General features: G+C 48.3%; 1 protein-coding gene across 1 annotated transcript; it reads left to right on the forward strand.

Annotated features, from left to right (window-relative positions):
- Positions 1-361: 361 nt before the first annotated feature.
- PAFAH2 (platelet activating factor acetylhydrolase 2) lies at positions 362-26,704 on the forward strand. The gene is made up of 10 exons (XM_084815821.1): positions 362-629; positions 9,815-9,965; positions 10,305-10,401; positions 12,230-12,298; positions 13,537-13,675; positions 15,384-15,497; positions 20,069-20,160; positions 20,347-20,517; positions 21,110-21,258; positions 23,011-26,704. Exons 1-10 carry the CDS (start codon positions 540-542, stop codon positions 23,103-23,105), a joined length of 1,167 nt encoding a protein of 388 aa, XP_084671947.1. The 5' UTR covers positions 362-539; the 3' UTR covers positions 23,106-26,704.

A 26,704-nucleotide genomic window follows, 5' to 3' on the forward strand; every position in this document is an offset into this window, starting at 1 on the left:
GTAAGTTAATTCTAGAGGGATCTGGGTTTGTGCTCTCTTCATGTAGATACGTTACCTTTGTATCGATACCGACAAATTGTATCCATACATGCTCGTTTTGCGATGGCCTGATGACTACGCACCAATACGCAGCTCTTGTCTCGATTCCAGCGGGGGCATTTAAATCAGGCTGCGAGGAGGCGCGTCATCTCGCCGCTGCAAGCCACTGCTCAGCAACGGGGGCCCGGCGCCGACCTGCTGCAAATCCCGCAGATACCCGCCAGCGGACTCCGCTCCGCCTCCTGCCCGGCCAGTCTCCGCCCGCAGACGCTGTGGTGGAAGCTCGGATTTCCCCTTCCCGGCTCCGAACTCCTCCCACGGAGCCAAAAGCAGCGGCGGCCAACGGCGCGTGGAGCGGCGGCCGCCGGCCCCTCGCTTGCGCAACGGCAGGGACGCGGGGAGGAAGTGGAACTGCGCTTGTTCCGCTTCTCGGAGCCGGGGCTGCCGCGGCCCGCCGCTGGGGCCCAGCCCGGACGCCCCCCGGTCCCGCAGGAGAGAGCATGGGGGTGACCCAGTCCTTGGGGCTGCCTCCCGGCAGGGGCCCCCACCCCGTCGGCTGCACGGACGTGATGGTGGGCCCGGCGCAGAAGGTGCGTGCCTTGGCCCGCGGGGGGAAGCCGCGAGAGGAAGCTGCGCCGCCGCAGTGCAGGCTGTTGTGCCTGCGCGAGGCCTGCCCCGCTTGCGGGGCGCACGGACAGCGCTCCGGGGGCTTAGCCGGGGCCGGCTTCAAAGGCACGGGCGGCCCGAGGCCCGGCCCCAGGGGCGCCCGGAGAAGCAGAGCGAGGACAGCCGTGTCCAGACGCGGCTGGCGTCTAGGCGCGGGTGACAGGCGATGTCCCGGCACCCCCAGCCTGCAGCGGGAGGCCTTCAAGCCTGAGCCCCACCCAGAGCACAGGTGCGGGCCCCCAGCGCCCCCTGAGGAATAGTCCGCTCCTGAGTAGAGCCTTGCTCACCTCTCTGCTCACAAAGAGGCCGCATTCCTCTGGCGGACACTAGTGCGTCCGGTAGCTGGTTGCCCCTGCGCCTCTGGGTGCCCGCAGTCCCTGGGACTAGGTGGCCGCTCGGTGTCCGTCTCCGAGGCCGAGAGGGGGCTCGGCCTATCCTGGGTGTTCGGTACAACGGCCGTCTCCCCCAGCGGCCCAGGGTCCCCCTGATTTGCCGCAAGGTCCCTCGGCACAGGGAGCTCCTCTACGATGTGCAGCGCGGGACGCTCTAAGGCCTCCCCTGAAGAGCAGGGGAAGGGCCATGGCCCTGTGGCATGGCAGAGCGCCTGCATTGTATGCAGAAAGTCCTGGGTTCGATCCCTGGCACCTCCAGCTAGGGCTGAAAAAAATTCCCGCCTGAAACCCTGGAGAGCCACTGCTGCCAATCAGGGTCAACAATACTGGGCGAGATGGACCAAGGGTCTGACTTAGTATAGGGCGGCGTCCTATGTTCCTATGAGTACCCCAGAGGGGACATGACAATGCCAGCTGGACCCCCCACACACACACACTCCACCCAAGGAGGTTAGCTTTAGAGCAAGGGTAATGTACTGCAATGCAAAAGTGGGCAGACTCTAGGCTTGTTTTAATTAGAACCCCAAGATCCACGAACCAGAGCTAGGTGCAGAAGGCATACACATAGAACAGGAGGGGCTGTAGCTCAGTGGTAGAGCCCCTGCTTTGCATGCAGAAGGTCCCAGGTTCGATCCCTGGCACCCCCAAGTAGGGCTAGGAAAGAATCCTGCTTGAAACACTGGGGAGCTGTTGCCAGTCGGTGGATGGGTTCAGGCAACACGATAAGCCACACTCAGAAGTTGAGTATGGGTTGTCTTTGAACCGTGGGTTGTTGTTGAAACATGAGTTATCATGTTCTCTGAACCCAGCTGTGATAACAAACCATGGTTTGTTAACCACGAACAACCCACAGTTCACAACCCAACAAGAAATCATGGGTTGTTTGTGGTCAACAAACCATGGTTTTTTAGCACGGCTGGGTTTAGACAACATGATAACCCATGTTTCAATGACAGCCTACCATTCAGCCCACACTCAACCCATATACAACCCTTGAGTATGGGTTATTGTGTTGTCGGAACCCAGTCAGTGTCAACAATATTGGCCTAAATGGACCAAGAGTGGTTCATAAGTCTCGGTGGCTTTTTAACCACTGTGGCTTATTAACCCCCCTTCGCATGACATGAGTTAGCCATGCTGCCAGATGGCAGCTCATTTCCCTAATTACCCTTGTGGGGTGCAGGTTGTTGTGTAGTCCGAACCTGGCGAGGGTAGCTTGTTGGGGTGGTTAACAAACAAGTCTAGTCTTTTAGCTCTGCTGTTTTAAATTTGTTACTGTGTTTTAAATCTCGGCATTGCTGCTATGCTTTGTGCTGGTTGTACTTCTATACTATAGTTTTAGTGCTTTTATATTTTATATTGTTTTTATGCTGTACTTGTGGTTTCAATTTTTGTGAATTGCCCAGAGAGCTTTGGCTATTGGGCAGTACAGAAATGTAAGAAAGAAAGAAACCCACGGCTTGCTGTAGAGTTGTGGGGTGGTTTCTTAACCACCCCAACAATCTACCCTTGCTGGGTTCAGCCAATATAAGAAGCTGCAGCAGGGGTGTGAATTGGCAACTGGTGCCCACAGGCGCTGCAACCCACTCCGGATTAAACTCTGGGCTGTGGTGGTTGTGTGAATTGGGTCAGTATAAGGCAGCTTCCTATGTTTCTAACTAAACAACATGGTCTTCTGATCTTAGGGATTTGTTTTCAGTACCAGAATGGTAGGGAGCGTACAGCCCTTTCACACAAAAATCCACTCCTGGTTACCCCAAACTCTCTTTGTTCCAGCAACCTAATTAAGGTGGAAGAAGTTATTTTGTTGTGTCTATTCTTACTTTTAATCTACTGCAAATCACCCAAAGATCTACCAGTAGACCATGATCTACCATTTGCCCACCCCTGAGATAGTGGCTAAAGAGGGCGAGAGATGAATCAGGAAGTTACTGGTTCAGATCTCATCTCTGCTGTTTTCAGCGCCCCACCCCTCCTTCCTTCCTTAGGATATGTTGATAATACTTTGCAGGGCTGTTCATAAGGAGTATGGAACCTGCTAGCCTCCCCTGCGGGATTGCTGTAAAGGTGGATTGTGGAACTGATAACTGGCCTACATTTTAGGGCTGTTGGGAAGAGCTACTGAGATAATAAGCATGGGTGCTTTGGATATGCCGAAGTGCAATATAAATGCTGGAAGTTATTGTTACTCATGAGATGCCCACCTAACAGTGGCCATGTGTGCAGAAATGCAGCTTGTAAAGGGGAGCTGTAGGGGAGGCCCAGACTATGGATTACGAGCAAATGTCTGTAATAAGAACATAAAAAGAACCGTCCTGGATCAGACCAAAGGCCCATCAAATGCAGGGCCTTTGTTCGCACAGTGGCCAACCAGATGCCTGTGGGAAAACCACAAGCTGCGATGGCCTTCTGGATGTGTTGGACTACAGATTCCATCATCTCCCAGCCAGCATGGGGGATGATAGGAATTGTAGCCTGACACTTCTGGAGGGCACTAGGTTGGGAGAGGATATGAGCTAGGATAGGGAAGGATAAGAAAAGATGAACTAGGCCAGGGGTGGGCAGGAAGTAGATCTCCAGATGTTTGGACTTCAGCTTCCTGTACTTGTGACCATTGGCCATGCTGGCAGGGGCTTCTGGGAGTTGAAGTCCTAAATAACTGGAGAACTGCCTTTTGCCCACCCCTGAGCTAGACAGTAGCCCTCTCCTGCTGTTGTTCCCTAGCTAGTGGAACTGCCAGTAATATATTGACATCATGACCAGTGGCCATTTATAACCTTATCCTCCATGCATTTGTCTAATCCCCTTTTAAAGCCATCATAGTTGATGGCCATTCACTACATATTGAGGCAGCAAATTCATCTTGAGGCAGCCAACTTTCCATACTTTCACTGTGTACTGTGTGAAAATGTACTTCAGCCTCATGGGATGACCCAGGATCCAGAATTATTGAGGGGAGGGGACTTCCTGTCCACTCTCTCTGCCCCATGCATAATTTTATGCACCCCGTCATGCACTCCTTTTCTTGCCTTCTTTCGAAACCAAGATGCCCCAAGCGTTATAAAGGGTTTCCTTCGAAGGGAGCTGCTCCAGCCTCTTGAACATTAGTTCTGTGACATCCATTTGAAAGTGTGGTGAAGCTGAGCAAGTAACCCAATGGCCTCTTCTAAATGAGCTAGAACAGTACCTCTCTGAGAATAGAGAGGTAGGTGGGAGGCTGTTTAATCCTTCCTCTGTTCAATTCCCCACCCTCATGTGCATGGGCGCGCGCGCACACACACACACACACACAGCCTATGAAGTCTTAAATGCAGGGAAACAACTCCTGAAAGCAGCACTGTAGCCTGTTCTTTGATGTGTTTACTTTGCAGTCCTTCTACTATATCTTTAGCAGACCTTGCTCCAAGGTCAATGTGCATAGGATTGCAACAAGTCTTGTGCATACTGACTCAGAAGTAAAGTGCAGCAGAGTTCAATAGGGCTTACTCCCAAGTAAGCAAGTTTGCTGCCTATTTAGTGAATCTTCTTGGAAAAAAATAAGCCAGTCAGTAGCTCATGTAAGCCGACTTCTTATGAATCACCCCAAAAGAGGAAATGCATTACCAAGAAAGAGAACAAGCAGTTTGCATAAGCTTTGTGAAAGCAGATTTTGGTGTATAGATACAGATTTAGAAATAATGGTTACAATTTAAATAGAAATCCAGTCCATCTCACCATAGTGGTGAAGACTGTGACCAGGTGACCATCTGTGCGCCCGCCTGTCCAGTCTGTTGTCCAGGTGCTCACTGTGGATGGGCTACAAATCTTAATGGTTCTTTATCTTTAAACCATTAACTATGAACTTGAGCACGCTCCGGGAGAGAGCGGAGGACAGGAAGGCCTGGCGTGCTATGGTCCATGGGGTGACGAAGAGTCGGACACGACTGAACGACTGAACAACAACAATCTTAAAACTGGACTTGGACAGGACAGTCCTCTGTAAAAGAGGACACATGGCTACGTGGGTGTGCGGAGAAGGTTTAACACAGATTATGTATAGAAAGCATGTTTACTGCACCTGCCTTTCACTTTTGCAGTCAGTGTGCTTAAAGAGGGATTTACAAGAGTTTTGAAATAAGGTGCCACCAATATGCTGATGACACCCAGTTCTGTTGCTCTTTGTCACCTAAGGCCAAGGAAACAGTCGAAACCCTTGAAGGTGGCCTGGGGTTGATGATGGACTGGAGGAGGGTGAACAAGCTGAGGTTAAACCCAGACAAGACGGAGGTGTTGTTAGTCGGTAGAGAGCCTGTCTCTGGGATTGGGATCCAACATGTTCTGGAAGGGGTTGCGCTCCCCTGACGGATCAGGTCCCTACTTGGGAGTGCTCCTTGATCCCACGCTCTCCCTGGATCTTCAGATGGTGGGAGCAGCAAGGAGCGCATTTGCACAATCACACAATTACACTTTAAACCCTTTCTGAGTCAGTCGGACTTACCATGCCTCGGTTACATCCCATTTAGACTACTGCAATGCGCTCTACGTGGGGCTACCCCTGAAGAGTGTCCAGAAAGTTCAGTTGGTGCAAAATGCGGCAGCTAGGCTGCTAACAGGTGCACGGTGTTGGGACCATATTACGCCTGCCCTGAAAGCCCTGCATGGGTTCCCATTTCCTTTCTGGGCTCAATTCCGGGTCTTGGTTTTTAACCTTTAAGGCCTAAACGGTTTAGGAGCTGGCTAGGGGACAGCCTGTCTCACTATGGACCTGTCCGGGTACTAAGATCCACAAGAGAGGCTGTTTTGCGGGGCCATTACCTGCAGAGGCCTGTTTGTCAGGCATGCATGAAAGGGCATTCTCGTGTGTTGTCCCCAAACTATGGAATGTGCTCCCTCAAGAACTAGGATTGGCCCCCATTCTCTTAACTTTTAGAACAGGTGTAAAGACACATCTTTTCAATTTCGCCTTTTAAGGCACTGCTGGCTGGGGAATGCTGGGAGCTGTAGGACTTTTTTCTGTCTAAACATGCATAGGATTGTGCCTTTAAATGTGGAAATTAATATTCTAATGTTTTTACCATTTTAAATGTTGTTTTTATTGCTTTATAGTTTTGTTGTTTAAGTTGATGTACACCATCTTGATGGTTTTTTAGCAGATATATAATGGTTAACAATAAAATAACAATTGATAAATACAAGTACATAACAGGTGTTTCTCTCTTGCTCATTGGTGCATAGTATTCATGAATAAGATGCATAGCACAACTGCTAAGAGGCTGATATAGATCAGGATATCCCAGGTTGAAATTTCATCTCTGCCGTGAACGTACTAGGTAGCACTCTTGTGTGCGCGCTCTCTCTTTCTCTCGGCCCCAACTCCAAATTCACACCAGGTGCTTAATATTGGCCTACCACACAAGGATGTTGTAAAGGCTACTGAGATAATGTGTGTGAGGTACTTTGGGCGAGACTGATGAATGGGGGAAAAAATGGTTCAATTCATGATCCTAACCACGATCCACAACATGATCCTAAGCATGCTTACTCAGAAGTAAGACCTGCTGGGTTTAATGAGAGATGTTCCCTGGCAAAGTATGTTTAGAACTGTAGTTTTATTATCAGACTGGAACTGTGAGTGTGAATACTGAATCAGCAGTTAATCCAGATTGTTTACTCCACGGTAAAATGGGTGCAGCTTTGTGAGTGTGCTCCTGTGATGTTTTGTTAGGGTGACTCACTGTCACTAGGACAGCCAGCCGAGGTTCTTTCTGGGGCAGGGATCAAAAATGAATAATCTGGATGCAATCCAGATAGAGTTGCCAACTGACCAGAAACCTCCCCAGCTTGCTCTGCTTTTGTGCATTGTACAGGGGTTTGATATGCAAAAATCAGCAGAGAAGCCTTTTAATGGCATGTATAATTAAATGTGATCACATGGTAATCGCTGCAGAGCCAATTGCTGTTGAGGGACAGCTATGGGGGCTCTGCTGGCAATGCTAAATGCAGAAGTGCTGAATTGTTCTTAAATCCTCTTTGGAAACAAGGGGATTTTCATTGAAGTGCGTAACTGCATTAATTTTTTTCAATCCCACTGATTCTGGAGGGATTTAAGTACATCTAAGAGTCAAGCTACATGTGAGGTAGGATTTATTTGACTGGAACCCCTGATACCTCTTTAGGTTACAAAAGCAGCCAACGCGGGGGGTGGGGTTGATAATTTGGATTGGGGCCATGGGCAGTGATGGCTCATGGGAAGACACCCTCAATGGATGAGTCTACCTTCTCACCACCATTGTCACCCGCTGCTGTTTGCTCCTCCTCGTCTCTCTCGTCCTTGCTACCGCTTGCTCGCTTGACCGGTAGAGAGCTAGGGAGCCAGTAGGCCAAGGCATCGCCTGCTCCTCCTCTCCACCACCACCATTGTCTGGGCCAGAGCGAGAGGCAGGTGAAGAAGCAGGTTGCAGTGGAGATGAGGAGGCGCAGCTCTAGTCAGTGGGCCCTCGGCAGGGGCCCAACCGTGCCTGCCCTTGACGGCAGCCCTGGCCACAGGCACAAGGGGAATAGAGGGACCTAAGCCCGTGTTGAGTCCCTGACATAAATGCCTGTCCTCAAACTGCAGTTCGTTTCGGAGCAGGAAACGTTTGGACTCCACTGGAACTTTCTCCTCCACCCTTAATAGGAACTTCTTAAGGGGGGCAACTTGGATTAAGGCAGGGTCAAAGGCTTAGTCACCCCCCTCTTCCCAAAATGTCTCCCCACACACACACCCTTTGTCCCTTCCTGGGGAAGGGGATACACTGGATGTCTGTTTGTTTATTTATTACATTTATATCCCACCTTTCTTCCATCACAGAACTCACAGTGGCTACATGCGGTTCCAAAGTGGTTTCCCCTCCAGGCACTGACCAGGCACAGACCTGCTTAGCTTCAGCAAGGTGGTTGCCTCACGTGCCTTCAGACCAGGCCCTGGGACCTTTCGAACGCAAGCCTGCCCTAGATTTTAAGATCCTCCGGAGAAACCCTTCTCTCTGTCCCTCCAGCAACAGTGGAGGCTGGTGGCTGCACTGTCCGTGGGGTGGTGAATCCCCTCCGGGTTTCAGTCAGAAAAGGAGTTATCCGAAGTGCTTTGCTTTGCACCTCGGATAGCTCCTTTAGAGTTCTGACTGAAACCCGGAGGGGATTCATCACCCCACGGACAGCGGAGCCACCAGCCTCAACTGGTGGAGTCACATTTGGCAGGAATATGAGAAAAGGCCTCCCAGGTGGCTGGGGAATTGCACAGTCAAAGCCTGATCTGGAAGTATGTAGAAATCTGTCCCACGTTTTTTTCAGCCTAAAATGCTCCACCTTGGTAACCAGGTTGTACCCCCAGAGCTCCCTAAGCCAGTTAGAGGGAAGCAAATTGCGAGTGTCTGTCGTGAACCAGAGCAGAGCTAACCAGGCCTCCACCTGGCAACAAAGCTTCTTGATGTTCAAATGGACAATTGCAGGAAGGAAAAGCGGCCTAGGCAGGATATACAAAAGGCTTCCTAGGAAGGGCCGGTCAGGGAAAAGGTGTGCAGGCCATTCATTGTATATGGCACGCTAGGCAGGATTAAAGAAATTGCAACAATATCCAATAAGACTGTGCAGATTGATTGGGGGGCTGGGATGGGGGGTCAGACTGGATGACCTTAACATTTCTGTGATTCTTTTCCTAACTGTATTTGGAATAGGCAACACAGGCGTTACACACATAGCATGTTGTTTATCTAGCAGCAGCATTGTACGTAGTGCTTTGCAGAGTGCAAGAGAGCAGGCCTCTGTGAGGAAGGGGAGACATGATAGAGGTGAACCAAATTATGCATGGTGTGGAGACATTTTTCTCCCTCTCTCATAATACTAGAACACAGGCTCATCCCATGAAGCTGACTGGTGGGAGATTCAGGACAGATAAAAGGAAGGGCTTCTTCACACAGCGCAGAGTCAAACTATGGAATTTGCTACCACAGGATGCAGTGATGGCTACCCGTTTGGATGGCTTTAAAAGGAGGTTGGACAAATTCCTGGAGGAAAAGGCTATCAACGGCTACTAGTCCTGATGGCTCTATGCTACCTCCAGTATTGGAGGTGGTATGCCTATGTACACCAGTTGCTGGGGAACATGGGCGGGAGGGTGCTGTTGCACTCATGTCCTGGTTGTGGATTTCTCGTGGGCAGCTGGTTGGCCAGTGTGTGAATGGAATGCTGGACTAGGTGGACCCATGGTCTGATCCAGCAGGGCTCTTATGTTCTTATGCCCCAAGGTGCTTACAGTCTAACATTTGCTGCAGAGGAAAGGGAGGGCAGAGGAGGCAGAGGTTAACAGGGAAGCAATATGCCGTTGTTTCCATTGCATGTGCTTGGCTTTCTGACACTACGCCATTAACAGGGAAGCACTACACTTAACAGTGTACATCCCAGGAAGGAAGGTTAACAGGGAAGCAATATGCTGTTGTTTCCACTGTATGTGCTTGGGTTTTGTTTCCATTGCATGCCCTTGGGTTTTAATGTGCTTGGGTTTAGTGACCAGTGGAGTTAGAACAGGACAGAGGGCCTTCATGGAAAAGGTGGGTTTTAAGGGGGGATTTGAATGTAGTAAGAGAGGTGGCATCACTCAGGTGTTCTGGCAGGCAGTTCCAAACACAGAGAGCTGTAGAATGGCCAAAGTCTTTTGAGGCACATGTTGGTGCTGATGCCGCATCTGCTTCTCTCTTCCTCAGGGCCTCTTCTTCCGCTTGTTTTACCCCTGCATCCCTCGTGATGGCGCAGAGCAGCCAGCCTGGATCCCCCGCTACGAGTACTGCTGTGGGCTAGCTGACTACTTGAACATGAATCGGAAATGGTGCGCCCCGCTGCTCAACGTGACGTTCGGTAAGATGGTTGCTGGCTGCAGGGCTGCTCTGTGCCGTGGTGCTGCTTCCACGCCCCAACTCCTAGCTGGAACTTTATGGTCTGGGAACGTGCTCAAGCAGCCAAAATGTGCGCCAGATTCCACTGCTGCCTCACAGCGCGCATCATGCAGCACGTGCAAAAGGGTGATGCCTTTGAATCAGAAATGATCCTAATCCTTAAGAAACCACTGAGAGCAGATCAGAGAGCAGATGGTTTCTTGAATGCTGTCGCAATCTCATAACTGGGGAAGATATGTGAAGTGTTAACCCTTCTGGTGCTGGCCTTGTTCTCTTAACATGCGCCATTTCATTGCCACAGGGTCGTGCAGAATCCCCGTGAGCTGGGATGCGCCGTTTAGAGCAAGTGGCCACAAGTATCCATTGATCATATTCTCCCATGGATTAGGAGCTTTTCGGTAAGAGTCTTGACCTGTTTCCTACATCCCTTCGCCTTTGCAGAGAGCTTGCCTTTCCGATCTATGCATAATGGCATTTTCTACTTCTGCATGGGTGGGGTGGGAATATGAACAATTCAGGCAAGCCAGTGATGACCCTTAACGATACTTGTGTACTTGGCGTTCCACTCTGAAGAAGTTGCCCCGATGTTTTTATCCCTTTTCTCAGCATCCATGAGGACTAGATGCTCAGGTTTCTGGAACAGCTACCAGAGGCCATGTTTGGCATTCATTCACACTGTTGCAACCCATTCTGATAAGAATATAAGAAGCTGCCTTATACAGCGTTAAACAAATAATTCATTTTAGCCCTGTATAGCAAGGATGGGCAGATGTCAGGCTTGCAAGATCTCCTTAGTTTCTTACTAGGACCCTGAGATTCCCAGAGCCTGTGCAAAAGATGTTACCTGCATCTCCCAGTGGAGGCTGGTGGCACCAATGTCAGTGGGGTGGTCATCCGTTCCGGGTTTCAGACAGAACCAGTCAGAACTCTAAAGGAGCTATCCACGGTGCGGAGCTGACTGGTTCTGACTTGGAGCAGATTCACTACACCACTGACATCGGACCCACCAGCCTCCATTGGCATCTCCCATACCACTCTAGTAACATATCAATGGTGGCTACATGTTTTTAGGATGTGGGTACAAGCGAAGGCATGTCCGTTTGCAAGATCTACTTTGTTTTTGACTAAACCCCCAAGATCCAACAACCAGAGCCTGGTGTGAAAGACATCCGCTTAAACTTAAAGAATTCTGAGCCCAGCCATTTGTTTTGAGGACCAGAACCGAATGGAGTTCACAGTCCTTCCACACACAAATCCACTCCTGGTTTCTCCAAGCTTTCTTCATTTCATCAGGATAACTTGGCAGGGGTCATTTTGTTGCTGCTGTTGTTAAACAGCTGGACTCAGATGTCCTTGCTGATCTACTACGGATCGATCGGAGATCTAGCAGCACATCCAGATCCACCCCTGCTGTATAATCTATGCCGATTAGCAGCGGCTCTGCAATGTAAGATTCTTTTTCCCTGGAGATGTCTGGGACGAATAGTTTTATTAATTTATTATTACGTTGATATCCCACCTTTTTTCCTCTTGCAAGGAACCCGTCTTATCTTACATGGTCCTCCTCATCCTCTCCATTTTATCCTCACAACAACCCTGCAAGGTAGGTTAGGCTGAGAGTCGGTGACCTGGTTTGCATGACACAACTGTGCGAACCAGGTCACAGGCCGCTGTGGCTTCGTTGTGCCGGGCATCTGCGAGCACCAGTTTTGTATGGTGCCCACGGGCGCCTAACTTGCTGTTGCTTGTCATGTCATCCGAACCCAAGGGATTGTTTGATTCACCTAACCCTCTAACCATGTTCAGCTAACCCTCAAATAACCCTGAAACAAGCCATGCTAAGAGATGAGTGCCTCTGAGTTCAAATCCCTCCATCAAATGCAACAAGCTGTTCGGCAGCCCACACTCTCCACCAACTGTAGTAGGAGTAGTATATACATCATCATCATGCAGTAGGTGGCCAGTGTGGTCCTCCGAACAGCTTGTGGCATTTGATGGAGGGATTTGAACTCGGGGGCACTCATCTCTTAGCAGGGCTGTTGCAAGGACAAATAGTGAAGTCCTCAAACACTTTGTAAAGGCTTGAGAAATGACTAAAAATAGTAGCTGGTGTAGCAAGCTCTTGGAAACTCACCTACCTTCCGGGAAAGAGATGCATCCAACATCCTGAGGAACTGCAGGAGTATTCCTGCATTCTCACCATCTCCTTTGCCCTTCAACTTTCAGAACTGTGTATTCTGCCATCTGTGTTGAAATGGCTTCGCGTGGGTTTTTGGTGATGGCCCTCGAGCACAGGTGAGAAACTGAATCTCCTTAGACTGCTAAGACCTTGGGCCCAATCGTGTGTTTATAAAAAGGGTTCTGCGAAGTGCTGCAGTTATTGCGTCCCCCACCCCTCATGTGCCTTTGCATGGAAAATTAACTGAGCCTCCCGATATATGCATCCACCATTTCCGAGCAGTTATTCCCGCAATCGCAGCAGTGAAAAAAGGAAGCTAATAACAAGGCTGCTTCCCATAGGGTGTTCTGAGACTGGCCACAGCCACCATGGTAGCCATTTTGGGAATGGGAAGCTAGGCCTCATGGCAGCCATTTTGTGATTGCATCCACAACACACTCTCAAAATTCTAAATGTGCCCACCCTGCCGTAAAGTATATTAGTGTAATACCTCTATTAGGCCAACCAAAAAGCCACCAAAAATGTGCAAGCTTTCGAGATCTCCAGATCTTTTCATTAGGCAAAATGTGTCAGAAATGGATGGTCCTTCCCCTTCACAATCAACACCACAAAGAGACAAAGCTTCAGGCTGATACAACTATGTTTTGTAGTAGCCTCTCTACAAATGCAGATCCCAAGAAGCTCTCAGACTGCCTCAGGCCTCTAAACAACTAATCTGTGATCTCTAATTAGAGGAGACAAACTGGAGGGTGGTGACGTTGCTGACAGTTTGGGCGTGAACCTCACAGCCAAACTTGCTTCACAGTGATGCCCCTTCCTTAGGGTGGCTCCCTCCTACGTTGGCTTCCAAGAGTGGCTATCCTGGTGGAGCGTCTGAGCCCTGCCCCTAACTTTTCTGCTTTGCGATGCACCCTGGCGTGTCTCAAGTCCCTCTTCCTCCTCCTCCTCCTCCTCCTCAGAAACTTGCGTTCCCTCAGGGAGAGGGAGGGGGCCGCAACGGTAAAACTACTATGTGTAGATTCAGCCCTCGACTCCTTTCTGTCTGCATTCAACACATGAAGGCTTTGTGTGAGCCCCCTGCCTCCCCTCCTCCCCCAGAGAGATGGTGTCATGTAGGAATTCTGGGACAGAGTTCAAAATGTGTGCAGCAGCAGGGATGGACAGGTGGAATAGTTACTTCAGTGAGATTTACAGACACCCTGATGACCTTTTGATTCCACATGGGGCTTGGAAAAGGTTCAGGAGTTGAGCTGGGCTTGGAAAAAGTTCAGGAGTTGAGCTGGGTCCCTCTTCTGCTTTGCCTTCCTGCCTGTCTCCGCCTGAAGCCGATGTTCAACAAAGTTGTTCTTTTCAGAGATCGCTCTGCTTCCACCACTTACTTCTGCAAACTGGAACCCGAAGCACCGGACTTCCCTGAGGCTCAGGTGCAGGAAGAGTGGCTTGCATATCGAGGGGCACCAAAAGATCAGGAGTTTCGCTTCCGAAACCCACAGGTATGCTCTTAATTCTTTTTTTTTAGTGGGCTTTTTCTTATGGAGCAAAGCAAAATAAAATTAAGGTCAGGGTGCCTTCTAATATCCTTCTATAGGCTTAACTATAGAGCCTTTCTACATGAGGTTTTTATTGTGCGCTCGTGATTGCTCACTCATGGTAGTTTGCGGGTCCTTTACACAGCGTTGTCATCCTCCAGGGCCTCTCCCACTCTCTGCAACCATTTCCCTGTCTTTTTTTAGATCAAGGAAAGTGTGGTATGATTTAGAAATTGCGGAAAGAGGCTTTCATGTAATTGTGCAATTCCGCTATACCACAGTGCCATCTAGTGTAATGTGTAATGAAAGAGAAAGGCAGAGAAAGAAAAACCCGAGGAAAAACAGTATGTAAAGAAGCCGACCTTAATCCCGCAAAGAATCTGGAAGTAGAAGACACAGTAAAGTTGCAGGTTAAAAGCCATATGTAAAAAAGCCTGTAGTCCCCTAGTAGCCAGCTCAAATGGATTTTACAGCACTTTAAAAAAGATGCTCTGGTACATCTCCGGTGGGTACCTTTGCAATTTGAACTTGCAAAGGTGGCATTGTTAAGAAGGTGCCCTTGGTTGATCTCCGAGATCACAGTGGGATGAGGAGGAGGAAGAAGTGGGGGAAGGTTTTTAAGATATTATTATTATTAAATTTGAGTCGAATTATAGCTGAAGCTTTCAGAGCAATATACGTATTAAAAATAAATACAATAACTACAATATTAGGTCTAAGCTGCTGTTGGATCTTTTTTTCACTGTTTTATCTTATAACCCTGTCTATTAAGGACACTTAAGGATGCAATCCTATGCATGCTTAGACAGAAAAAAAGTTGTACAACTCCCATGAGTTGTAGAACGTTTCTTCCGTCTAAGCATGCATAGGATTGCATCATAAGGCAGTTCACCACCCACATAAAGAAAAACCCAACAAGGAAAAGGTTAAAACATTGATCTATAAATTGTATTGCATCAGTATGGGAAGCTGAAAGAGTTAACTGCTAGAGGCAAGGCCTTTACAATGGTGGCCCCATGGATGTGGAATGATTCCCCACCCCGCCAAGCTGTAGGGTTTCTTTTAGAAAGAGCTGTAAGATGCATCTTTTAAAAAAATGTTCTAAAATACTGTCTGTCTTCCCCCTTCTGTAGGCAGCTCCCAAGGGAGGGAAGAGGGCAATATGTTTCTGAGGCTCCATAGGGACCTAGGAAGCTGCCTTACATAGAGTCAGTCTGTGGTTCCATCTAGGCCAATGCTGTCGACACTGACTGGCAGCGGCAGCAGCTCTCCAGGGCTTCAGGCAGGAATTTTCCCAGCGCTACCTGGAGATGCCAGGGATCGAACCTGGGGCCTTCGGCATGCCAAGCAGGGGCTTTGCCACTGAGCAGAGCCCATATTCCCTCTTGCCACCTCTGTGCACCCCACCCTGCCAGGAAAAGCTAGCCTGCTGTGGTGGAGGATCCTGTTCTGCTGCTGGTGCTGAGGTGCATGGAATGGGCAGGGTGCCATCTAGCCCTTTGCCTCAGGCAGCAAAACGTCTTGGGCCAGCCCGGAATGCCACTGACTGCAGCGAGTAGCCCTTGTTTCTATTCCGGTTCCGTCTTCGTCCAAAGAGCATAAAGGAAGGCTTAACCCTGTGAAAGTCAATGGAGGGACAGAGGATTAATGGCAGAGCTTCTTCTCGCTTCAGCTCCATCAAAGAGCCAACGAGTGCGTTCGAGGGCTCAAGCTGGTCCGGACCATCAACACTGGCAAGGCGGCCGTCAACCTCTTACACACCGACTTTGATCTGTCTGCGCTGAAGGTAAATGGTGTTGAGCTCATTCAGTCTGCCATCGCTCGATGGGACGTGATCTCTAACGGCTTGGAAGAAAGCAACTGTGTTCTGGTCATGGTGTTTTAATTTTAAATACTGCTGCTCATTCTTTCTGTGCCACGCCTGAGGTTTTGTTTTCACAGCTATTTGAGGTGGTGCACTATTGTTCCCATTGTACAGACGCAGGACTGAGGCTGACTTATTTACCTTTGTGGCAGAGAAAAGGCTTGAATGTAGGCCCACAGTCCAGAAGTGTTCAAACATGAGGGAATCCTTTCTGCATCACTTTGTCTGCAGAAGAACCCTTTTGCATTGCAAAGGATTCTGGGAGTTATTCTCCCTTCTCAGTAGTAGAAGCCTAATTGCGGGATGCTCTCCAAAGGAAGGCCCACCTGGTGCTTATGCTGATGTCATTTTGGCACTAGATAAATTTCCCCAAACCATTTAATCTAAGTTGTTTTATCTCTGTGATTTGGGACCCTGCTGCTTTGGGGGCAGGTTGGGTCCCCAACCTTTCCAGTTCAGTAGGCACATCCGGAATTTTGTGAGTGTGTTGTGGGCGCTCCCTCGAAATGGCTGTCATAGGGATGGGGGCCTTAAAAAGGTAAAGGTGTCCTCAACCAGTCGTGTCCGACTCTAGGGTGTGGTGCTCATCTCCATTTCTAAGCCAAAGAGCCAGCGCTGTCCGAAGACGCTTCCGTGGTCATGTGGCCGGCATGACTAAACACCGAGGTGCACGGAATGCTGTTACCTTTCCCGCCAAAGCGGTACCTATTTATCTACTTGCAATTTCTTGCTTTCGAACTGCTAGGTTGGCAGGAGCTGGGACTGAAGACGGGAGCTCACTCCGTCACACGGCACTCGGGTCTCGAACTGCTGTCCTGCCGACCTTCCGGTCTGCAGTTCAGCGTCTTAACCACTAAGCCATCGCGGCCCCTATGGGGGCCTTGCCCATTTACAAAATGGCTACCATGGCGGGCATGGTTGGCCACAAAACACTAGGGATGTACGAAAGTGACTTACTTTTAACAAAATTTGATTCGAGGTTGGGGGGAGGCACTCCGTCCCTCCTCCCCCGAAATTCTGGCAGGGGGGCGCTCCGTCCCTCCCCCCCGAAATTCTGGCCGGGGGGGAGGCGCTCCGTCCTTCCCCCGAAATTCTGGCCGGGGGGGGGGGGGGCGTTATAACTATAACTATAAGTGAGTTATACCTCACTTTTCTTTATAAAATAAACTCTAATCTGTCTACCAAAAAAAAACCCCAAACCCATACATAATACAGTTCAAGTTACAATAAAAACAGTTCAGGTGACTAAAATGAATTTCATACATGAAAACCAGGAGCAGGTTAAACCAATTCAATATAAAAACAGGGAGATGGGGCTTTAACCCAGTTTAGCCAGTGTGGTGTAGTGGTTAGGGTGTTGGACTAGGATTGGTGAGAGCTGGGTTCTAGTCCCCACCCGGCTGTGAAATTCACTGGGTGACTTTGGGCCAGTGCCTGTCAGACTAACCTACCTCACAAGGTTGTTGTGAGGATAAAAAGGTGTGGAGGGGGACCACATAAGCCTCCTTGGACTTCTTGGAAGAAAGGCAGGATATAGATATAATAATAAAAAAATAAAAGCTTGGTGAAACAAAGAGGTATTTGCAGCTTGCTTCAAGCTTAAAAGAAGGGGGGCCGACCAAATCTCTCTAGGGAAGGGAGCTCCGTAACCTTATTTGCTCAAGTTGTCTCAGCCTGCTTCCACTAACGTCCTAGTCACACTTATGGCCCCTCCTGAGCCTCTCCACAACCCACCCCACCTCGATTTTTCTTGTTCTTTCCATCTCTCTATGAGCTGCAGCCTCCAGCCCATCTTTCGCCTCCGGAGACCTCCCTGTGATTTTACCATTTCGTCACCAGGGGGAGCCAGAACCTCGTCTGCTTTGGGAGAAATGGAAAATGTACATCTCGCCCTTGTGCATGGGAATAGAATCAGCAAGGAAAAAAAAACGAAACAAAGGACTCTCCAAGCCCCGCTTCCCCAACCTGATACCCCTCGATATGAAGTCTACATCGCACATCGCCCTCAGGCTTCTGGCTGGGGATGATGGGGGCTGTAGTCCCACACATTGAGAGGGCGCCAGGTTGGGACAGGCTGTAAAGTGTTGCGTGGCTGTGTGCCTATTGTTGCTTGTTATCTAGCAGGCCCCGTTCACATGACCGTTCCTGCAAAAATCATTGTATCGTGTTCTCCCTGTGCGACCTGCCAGTATTTTCTCCTAGAGAAAGCTTCCAGAGTACCATATATAAAGGCTTCCGTGCGCATGCATGCGCGCGCACACACATGATACCCTTTTCATCATAATTTGCTATGGCAAAGGTTGTGGGGGGGGTGTTTCCAAAGGGTATTTAGAGAAGGGGATATTGTGCTTTTAAACAACTTGTACTAATTCTGCACTCCCCAATGTGCCCATGCTCTCTTGGCACCTACCAGGCTCCTTGCCTCTCCTAATTTTTATTTTATTTCTTAAGAAATAAAACTGGGAAGCTGCTGCACGGCAAAGCACAGGGCTGCCCTCCAGCACCATCTTTATTTGGGTTCAAAAGACTGGCTTCTGTGTTTTGGAGCTCTGTCTTGTACTTCACTTCTTGGGCAAGTTACGTTTCTTTTCATCGCACCAGTTTGCCTTCTGGGAAATGGGTGTTTTGTGAACACCCATGGTAGCCATTTTGTAAACGGGCAAACCCTCCTATGACAGCCATTTTGAAGGAGTGCCCACAACAAGCCCACAAAAGTCTGAATGTGCCTACCGACCCAAAAAGGTTGGAGACCTCTGCCCTACAGACTAAAAGCAGCAGGGTCTGAAATCACGGAGATTAAAGAACTTACATTTAAATGGTTTGGAGAAATTCATCTAGTGGAAAAGTGAGTGTTTTGTGGCTGGCCATGCGCACCATCCCAGCCATTTTATGAACAGGCAAGCCTGCCCCCATGGCAACCATTTTGTGAGAGTACCTATAGCACTCTCTCAAGATTCCAAATGTGTCCACCGACTGAAAAAAGTTGGGGATTCCTGCACTGAATGATTGTGTTTTAATGCAGGATGGTGTGAGAATTGGTAGCGGAAGGTGGGCTGCCATGAGATCCGATGAGAGCTTGGATGCCTTTGAGAAAAAGCTCTACAACTTCATGGAGTGTGGGGCTTTCAGTGACTCCGGTAGACATAATGGCTAAAATGGAACCTCCATGCACAGGGGCAGCATACTTCAGAATACATGATGCTGGGGGGAGCAAACAAACAATCAGAAAGAGCCATGGCTTCCTGCCCTACTTATGGATTGGTTATGAACTGGGAAATCTCTGGTTCAAAACCCACCATGAACTCAGTCGGTTGGATCCAGACTTAGGGCAGAATCCAACCGGGCGCTTACGCCCCCGCTGATTCCCTTGCTCCCTGCCAGTTCCCATCAACAAGTTCGCTGCTTGCGGAACGAAGATGTAGCACTTCCAGGGAAACCAGAAACAAGCAAAAACACTTTCTGGAAAGGGGAGGTTGGTGGAGCTTGCATAACGGAGCTCTACCAACCTGTCTTAACTGAGAAATGCATTTCCGCTTGCTGCAGGGCTTCCTTCAGGAAGCGCTATATCTCTGTTCCGCAAGCAGTGAATCAGCTTTCACAACAGCATCTGCAGGGTGCAAGAGAATTAGCAGGGGCATAAGTGCCCTGTCAGATTCCGCCCCTAGTCATACTTAAGAGTGGGCCCGTTGAGATCAGTGCAACTTAAGTTAGTCCTGACATTTCCCATTGATTCCAATGGGCCTACTCATGACTAAGCATGGATCCAACCCACTGCTGTTGTTTATATACCACCATCAGTTCATGGCACGCCACGGAGTACAAGAGGATAGGTGCTTGCCCTGGTGGTGGGTGCTGGCGTTAAAGCAGGGGTGCGGAACCTCTTTCTGCCCAAGTTCCATTTGGAGAACCTTTCAGGGGCCACATCCCAGTGGTGGGCAGGGCGGAGGGCAAAAGGGGTGAGGCCAGAAATACCAAACCTACCAGCTCTTACTACTAGTACTAAGCCTTAGGAGAGAGAGCCTTAGAGAGGCTCGCCTGGCACCAGGTGAAGACCACCTTATTTTCCCAAGCATTTTAGTCTTTTAGTTCTGTTTAAAATCTGTTCTTGTATTTTAAATCTCTGCGCTGCTTCTGGTTCTCTTTTGGTTTTATTTCTGTACCATAGTTTTAAAGTTTTAAAGTTTGTATTATGATTTATGCTTTGCTTTTGTGGTTTTAATTGTTGTGAACCACTCAGAGAGCTATTGGTGGGGGGGTGTAGAAATGTGATTGGTTGGTTGGTTGGTTTTTGAATGGGAGAAAAATGCACAAAAGCCTGGAAAACACCAAATGATCAGTAGTGGGGGGGGGGCAGAGAAAAGGGGTGTGGCCACCTGGGGAACCCTGGAAGAGTGGATTTGGACCCTGGGCAAGTGTGAGGTTCCGCACCCTGTGTTAAAGAATAAAATATGGGATCTGGCTTCTTCAGAGCTTTCTTCCTAATCACTTTGCAGGATAATGTGGATCTGACCAAAGTTGCTGTCATGGGTCACTCTTTCGGAGGAGCAACGGCCATTCTAGCCCTCGTTAAAGAAGCCCAATTTAAGTAAGTATGTTCCAGAGGCTGCTTTGAAAGTGCTTGAAAAAAATAATAAAAATCAGCTACCCTGAAGACTCGATAGTGGTAATTGGGGCTGGCTTTCTAGTTAGATGCAGCCTGTGAGGAATCCGAGACCTTGATTACCTGCTTGGTTGTAAAGCGCCACGCACTTCATCTTCCCCCTCATTGCAGATGTGCTGTTGCCCTCGATGCCTGGATGTTCCCGCTGGAGAACTCTCTGTACCCAAAAGTGATCAAACCGGTGCTTTTTGTCAACACGGAGGAGTTCCAGACTGCAGAAAGCGTGGACAAAATGAAAAAGGTCACCACCACAAGCAACGAGAGCAGGATTATAACCATCTTGTAAGCTTGCACTTGCTCAGACAGGGCCATCAGGGGCTTGTCAGAATACGTGTGTGTGTGTGTGTGTGTGTGTGTGTAAGGAAGTAGGTGCTATACATAGAATAAAGAATTAGACTCACTGCCTCCACCTGCAGGCTTATGGTCCTTTCTTCATGATGCATAATGAAAGTAAGCGAGGGAGAGTAAAAATAGGTGAGATGCTGAGCTGAAGAAGGGGCTGGAGAAGGAAATAACAGTTAGGCCTGGTTCAAACATAACAACAGCCCAGAGTACAGGTCGAGTATTGGTTGTTGTTGAATCGTGGTTTGTCATTATGTGCAAACCTTTGCACTATGGTTTAACTACAGGTTGTTAACCACAAACAACTTAGGAAGAGAACTCATGGTTTGTTTTTGGGTTGTGAAGTCCAGATGTGTTGGACTACCACTCCCATCAGCCCTGGTCATTAGCCATGCTGACTGGGACACCAGGCTGGGGAAGGCTGATGTAAGGCGTCCCATGTTGAGCCAAGGTGAGGTACCAGCTGTTCCATTTGCATCTGTTCCTGCCCAGTGGTTCCTGTCATTTTTAAATGCTTGTGTCCTCTTCGCAGGGGTACCGTCCACCAGAGTCAGACTGATTTTACATTCCTTGTGGGGAATCTCGTGAACAGAGTCTTCAAAACGAGAGGCACCATTGATCCCTACGAAGGCCTTAACCTCACCAACCAAGCTGCTCTCGCCTTCCTGCAGAAACATCTCCGTAAGTCCATGTCGCCAAGCTGCTTATGGGCCCCGTCTAGGGCTGGAGGCAGGGGATGGTTGTTTCAAAGAACCGTGTGTGTGTGGGGGAGGGGGTGGTGATGATCCCGTTTTCACCTCTGGTCTTCCTGTTTTTTCAGAAATCTCCTTTAACTAGAGGCGAGAGTGGAGCAAAAGATGTGTGTGTGTGTGTGTGTGTGTATATACCAGGTGGGCAATGTGCGGCCCTCCAAATGTTGTTGGGCTGTAACTCTCATCAGCCCTAGCCAGCATAGCCAGTGATGAAGCATGATGGGAATTGCAGTCCAGCATCTGGAAGAGCTACAAGTTGCCCCCCCCCCCTTGGTATACACCATGGGAACAAAGCATCCCAACCATTTTCAATTCCCCCTAGAAACTAGAGCAGTCAACCTGTTAAAACTTAGCTGATGCATTGGATAGGCGGTTGCATCCGAGTTCAGAGGCAGCCGCCTATCGCCATAGGATTGCGCCCTAAGACTCATATAATTAGTTTAAAAATTTGCATTGGAATAAACGCAGTCATTCTGTAGCAAGAAGCATCGTTTTTGTATTTTAGACAATGAACACATGTCATAGGCATCATCTTGGAGCAGGTGTGGGCAACCTGGTGCCCACCGGATGTGTTGGACTACAACTCCCATTAACTCCAACCAATATCAATGGTTGGGGGTTATGGGGATTGTAGTCCAAAACATCTGCAAGGACACCAGGTTGCCTACTCCTGGATTTAGAGGCATTCTCTGCCCCACACCATCCCATGTGAGGGAGAAAGGGGGGGGTGCCTCTTTTAAGATGTTGCTTGTCATCTACAGTTTTTATAAGTACTTGAGTTCTAAAATTCTTGCATGTGTGTCTGTGTCATATTGTAATGCTGCCTGATTTTCATCAGAGCACCTTATTAGTTGATCAACAGGCTTTAAATAAATTCATCTCACTGATTTAAATGTTGCAGCCCTATCAAAACCATCGCCTCTCATCAGTTGGATAGATGTTAAGAGTTCATTAGGCTTTTGGAAGCATTATGCTATCGGAACTTTTGGGGAACAGCTCAGATTATCCTCGTAAGAGGTTTTCCATCCCTCTGCTGGTTAGTGCATGAGTGGGGAGGGTTCCCCCCGCCCTTTCTCTGAGCTCCTTAGCAAAGAAGTGGCCAAGTTTGTTTTTGGAGGCCTTGCTTTGGTTATCTCCATCAAGTGTTTTGCATCTTTCCTCCCCACCCACCTGAGCTGGTGTAGTGTAGCGACTAAGACAGAGCTACAAATCAAGAAGTCCCTGGTTTGAATCTCTCAGTTGTGAATTTGCTAGGCAGCCTTAGGCAAGCCGCTCTCTTCCAGCCTCACTCAGCCCACCTGCAATATGGGAGATAGTAACCTTACAGAGTTGTAAGGATTACAAGTAGATAATGCGCATAAGCACTTTGAACACTCAAAAGCACGATATAAATGTGAATTTGTTGTTATTCTCATTCTCATTCTTATGTATAAAAAAAGGATTATCTTGTAAATGTACATTCTAGGTTCCTCAGGGCCAAAACAGATGTGATGCAGAAGATCTAATTTAGGGATCAATCCTATGCATGTTTAGACAGAAAAAAAGGCCTACAGTTTGCAGCATGCCCCAGCCAGCCACTGTCTTGTTTTACTGGTTGCAAGTAAGCTGCTCCTTTTTAGCTGAGGAGCAGGATAGAAATGCTTCAAACAAAAATATATCCCCCCTTTTCCTCTTCCCCTAGAGCTGAAAGAAGATTTTGACAAGTGGGATAATCTTCTGGAAGGCATTGGTGACTGCATTGTTCCAGACAGCCCTCTACAGAAGTCCAGCCTCTAGACACGAAATGTTCTCTTTCTCTCTCAAGGTGCTTTGGGGCATCTCTGTTTTCCCCCAACTGGGGAGGTGCGGGGAGCTCCCTGTTCTATACAATACCTGTCCAGACTCAAGGCCCTTTAACAACCTCATGGTGGATTTGCTGCTGAGTTGTTCCTCCTGTCGTGAAGGATCCCTAGACATGCTCCTCATTCCTCCAAGACTACAGAGAGGTGATCAGAAATGGGCTGATCTCTCTGCTTCTCTGTGATTGCGTGCAGAATAGAAATAATTATTGTCACCTCGGGGACCCATCCTCAAGGACTTTCTCATGTATGGGGTTCCATTGAACCAAAAGAGAGCTGGCCAAGAGCACAGTAGTCACTTAAGGTCTGGCTTGAATGTACCCTTTGATAGAAAACTTTGCTAACTTATATTCCAGGGAAAATTCATAGGGTGTATTTTGAGTTGTGAAATTGCAGCAGCTTTCTGAATAGGGGAAAAACATCATCCAAGTAGCTGACCTTCTCACCTCTGAGCATGGCTGTAATTCCCACAGTAGCTGGGGGAAATGAATTTTCCCAACGGTATATTGTTCTCTGTTTTAATGCGAAGTATTTTGCAATGGCTTGGCCTTGAATGGGCAATTAAGACCCAGTAGCATTATAACAGATCTGCTCCTGATGCAGATCAAACTGCTAGAACTGTTTATTGATATCAGCATAGCTGCCTGCAATTTAGGACTCTCCTTGGGAGTGTGGCTGTGGGGACTGTCATGGCGAGTTCTTGCACTTCAAAATTTACCACACCAGTGCCATCTAGGCTTGTTCTTCCCCTGACCTCACATACACTACCACCATCCTTATCCATTGCTGAATACTGCACTTCTCTTGCTATGTGCCACATTCCCTAATTCTGTAAGATCCTGTCTAGCACTGGTTTGAAAACACAGAGGGAGGTGGTGATTTGGGTGTTAAAGATGTATTGGGAAAATAATTGTTTCTGCAAGCTGTTATATTTTCCCAATATATCAACAGTCCAAGATATTAAAAAGTAGCTGCAGTGTGTGTATGAGAAATTGAAGGCTGACTGTTGCGTCATCAGTGAACACCTATGCATGGGCATCTCTACTCCAGCCTAAAATCCTGCATTTAAAATGGGGCTTTCTGCTTCCATTTTAAATGCAGGATCACAACTGACTCCCTTTTCACGTGCTTCCTTCTCCCCCACCCCCTTCCCCCTCCTTCTCCCCGTATCTGAGTCTTCCATTGTCTTTCATTTATCTCACTCCTCTTCTTGCCACTTTAACTCTTTTCAAGAAGGAAACTGAAGCGGAACACAATGGGGTAATTTGATAGCTCATGAACTGTGATCTATTTAAAAACGGAACAAAGGGCATTTAGTGCAGCAGACTCATGGTGTCATGTAAAGAGCCCGCAAACTTCCATGAAGGAGCAGTCTCGATCGCAGGATAAAAACTCCGCGTGATGAAGCCCTGAGTCTTCCAGTATCTTTCATTGATCTTGCTCCTCTTCTTGCTGCTTTAACTCTTTTCACAGAGGAAACTGAAGTGGAACACAGTGGGGTAGTTTGATAGCTCATTATCTGTGGTCTATTTAAAAATGGAACAAAGGGCATTTAGTGCAGGGGACACCCTGGAGGGTCATGGTATCATGTCAAGAGCCTGCAAACTTCCATGAGGGAGCCATCTCAATCAGAGGATAAAAGCTCCATCTGAAGAAAGCCCATGTCTGCTCAGAGGTATGTCCTTACTCCCAGATCAGTGATCATACGGTTGCAACCTAAGGCTGATTCTAGTCTAGCTGTTTCTTGTGCTACCCAGTCATTGCTCTTTTGGTGTAAGCTACATGTAGATCTGCAGTTATTGACTTACATGTCTACTCTTCGGGGCTATAGCACTTTTGTGCGTGTTTACATTGCATTATGTTCTGTCCACGGTCGCTTGAGTGTGCCATTTTTAATCCTATTTTTCAGACCACATTTTTAACTCATTTATAAAAATTGCACTAAAGTGCTTTTTAAAACGTCAGCACTATTACACAATTACTTCAATGATGTTAGAAAGTAAAATAAAAATCTTTTTTTAAAATCTGTGATAAAATGACAGCGGCCTGAAAGGCAAGGAGGTGTTTTTTAAAAAAATTATGCTAAAGTGTTGTTGTTTTTAATTTAAGTGCTTTTGTGCTAAGAGTTCTGCCAATCTATACCTGGGAATATTGCACGACTGTCTCCATTCTTTCCCCCGAAGTTGGGTTTTCTGTGGTCTGTGAAAATATGGAACATAAGAAGAGCCATGCTAGATCGGACCAAGGGTCCGTTTAGTCCAGCATTCTGTTCACACAGTGGCCAACCAGCTGTTGACCAGGAAACCCACAAGGAAGAGTGCAAGAAACATGGGATGGGGGGGAGAACAGGAGGATAACAATTTAATGTCGTGTAAGAAGTGTCCTGTAAAAAGTGTCTGAACAAAGAAGGGTGGCACCCTTAGTCTTCATCCGCAAACATGTGCACTAGAATCAAGATGGAAGTGGCCACTTGAGCATGAAAGAGAGACCATTTCCTCCGGCAGTGGGAATCAATCTGGTTTTGTTTGGGTGCAGTAATGGCCTCCTGCGATGACTGTGTTGGCTACTGGCAAGCATCTGTGTTGGCTACTGGCAAGCAAAGTGATTCTTTGGGGGATTAAAAGGCAGATGCAGAGGACACCGGTTGTCACCACCTTCTCCCTCTGCTCCTCTAAGCATGATCAAGGAGCTTGTACAACCCACGCTGTTCCCTGCTGAAGAGACACCCTTCTTGCTGCCATGTTCCTCTCTCCGCTGCCAGCCGGCATACAGCACAGATCACCATACCTGAGAGCAGCAGGCTAGGCCAGTCGCTGCAGGGGAAGCCAAAAGTACACACAGCTATGTCCTCCAACAGAGGGGAACAGCTGCAGGGCTCAGGAGGAACAGCTGGTGGGGCTGCCACAACTGCCCTCCCTCCCACTCTCCCTCTCTCACACACACACACACACACACACACACACACACACCATCTGCTGCTGGAAGCAATGCAGAGGAGAGTCCACCCCGAGCTGGTAGAGAGGACAAGACAGAAATAAAGTACTGCTCGAATAAACAGGTGCTTCCAAACAGGGCTCCAACACTACCCGTGAGAAAGCCTTGTGCAGCTATTCTGTCATTCCCTCCTTAATGGATTAAGAAAAAAGATGGAAGAAGCGGTGGGAAAACACGGGAGGGTTACAGGTGGTCGGTGGCATTGTCTGGATCCTCAGTAAAAATCTGTGATTGGGGCAGGGTGATGGTGTGATAAAAGACTTGCCTCGAAGCACCCAAGGACTGGTTTTGAGAGAAAAGGTGCATCCATACTCATTCTGTGGAGGAGCAATTAAAACTGGAACAGAAGCATCCAGCTACCAAGACACAGTGTGGGGGGGTGCAATCTACATTAGTTTCCCCCCATCTTTGTAATGACTGTCTCACTCGTGTGGTACATGACACACTCCCCAAACCATTTTGCTCACGCAATTTCTCCATATCCTGGATTTCTTCAGGCCCCTTTTATGACTTACAAAAATACACACACAGTTAATTCCATGC

The sequence above is a fragment of the Heloderma suspectum genome, chromosome 10 (genome assembly GCF_057233095.1).
Source record: "Heloderma suspectum isolate Gila_16-S chromosome 10, 16-S_ref, whole genome shotgun sequence".
In the NCBI taxonomy this organism is placed as follows: Eukaryota; Metazoa; Chordata; class Lepidosauria; order Squamata; family Helodermatidae; genus Heloderma; species Heloderma suspectum.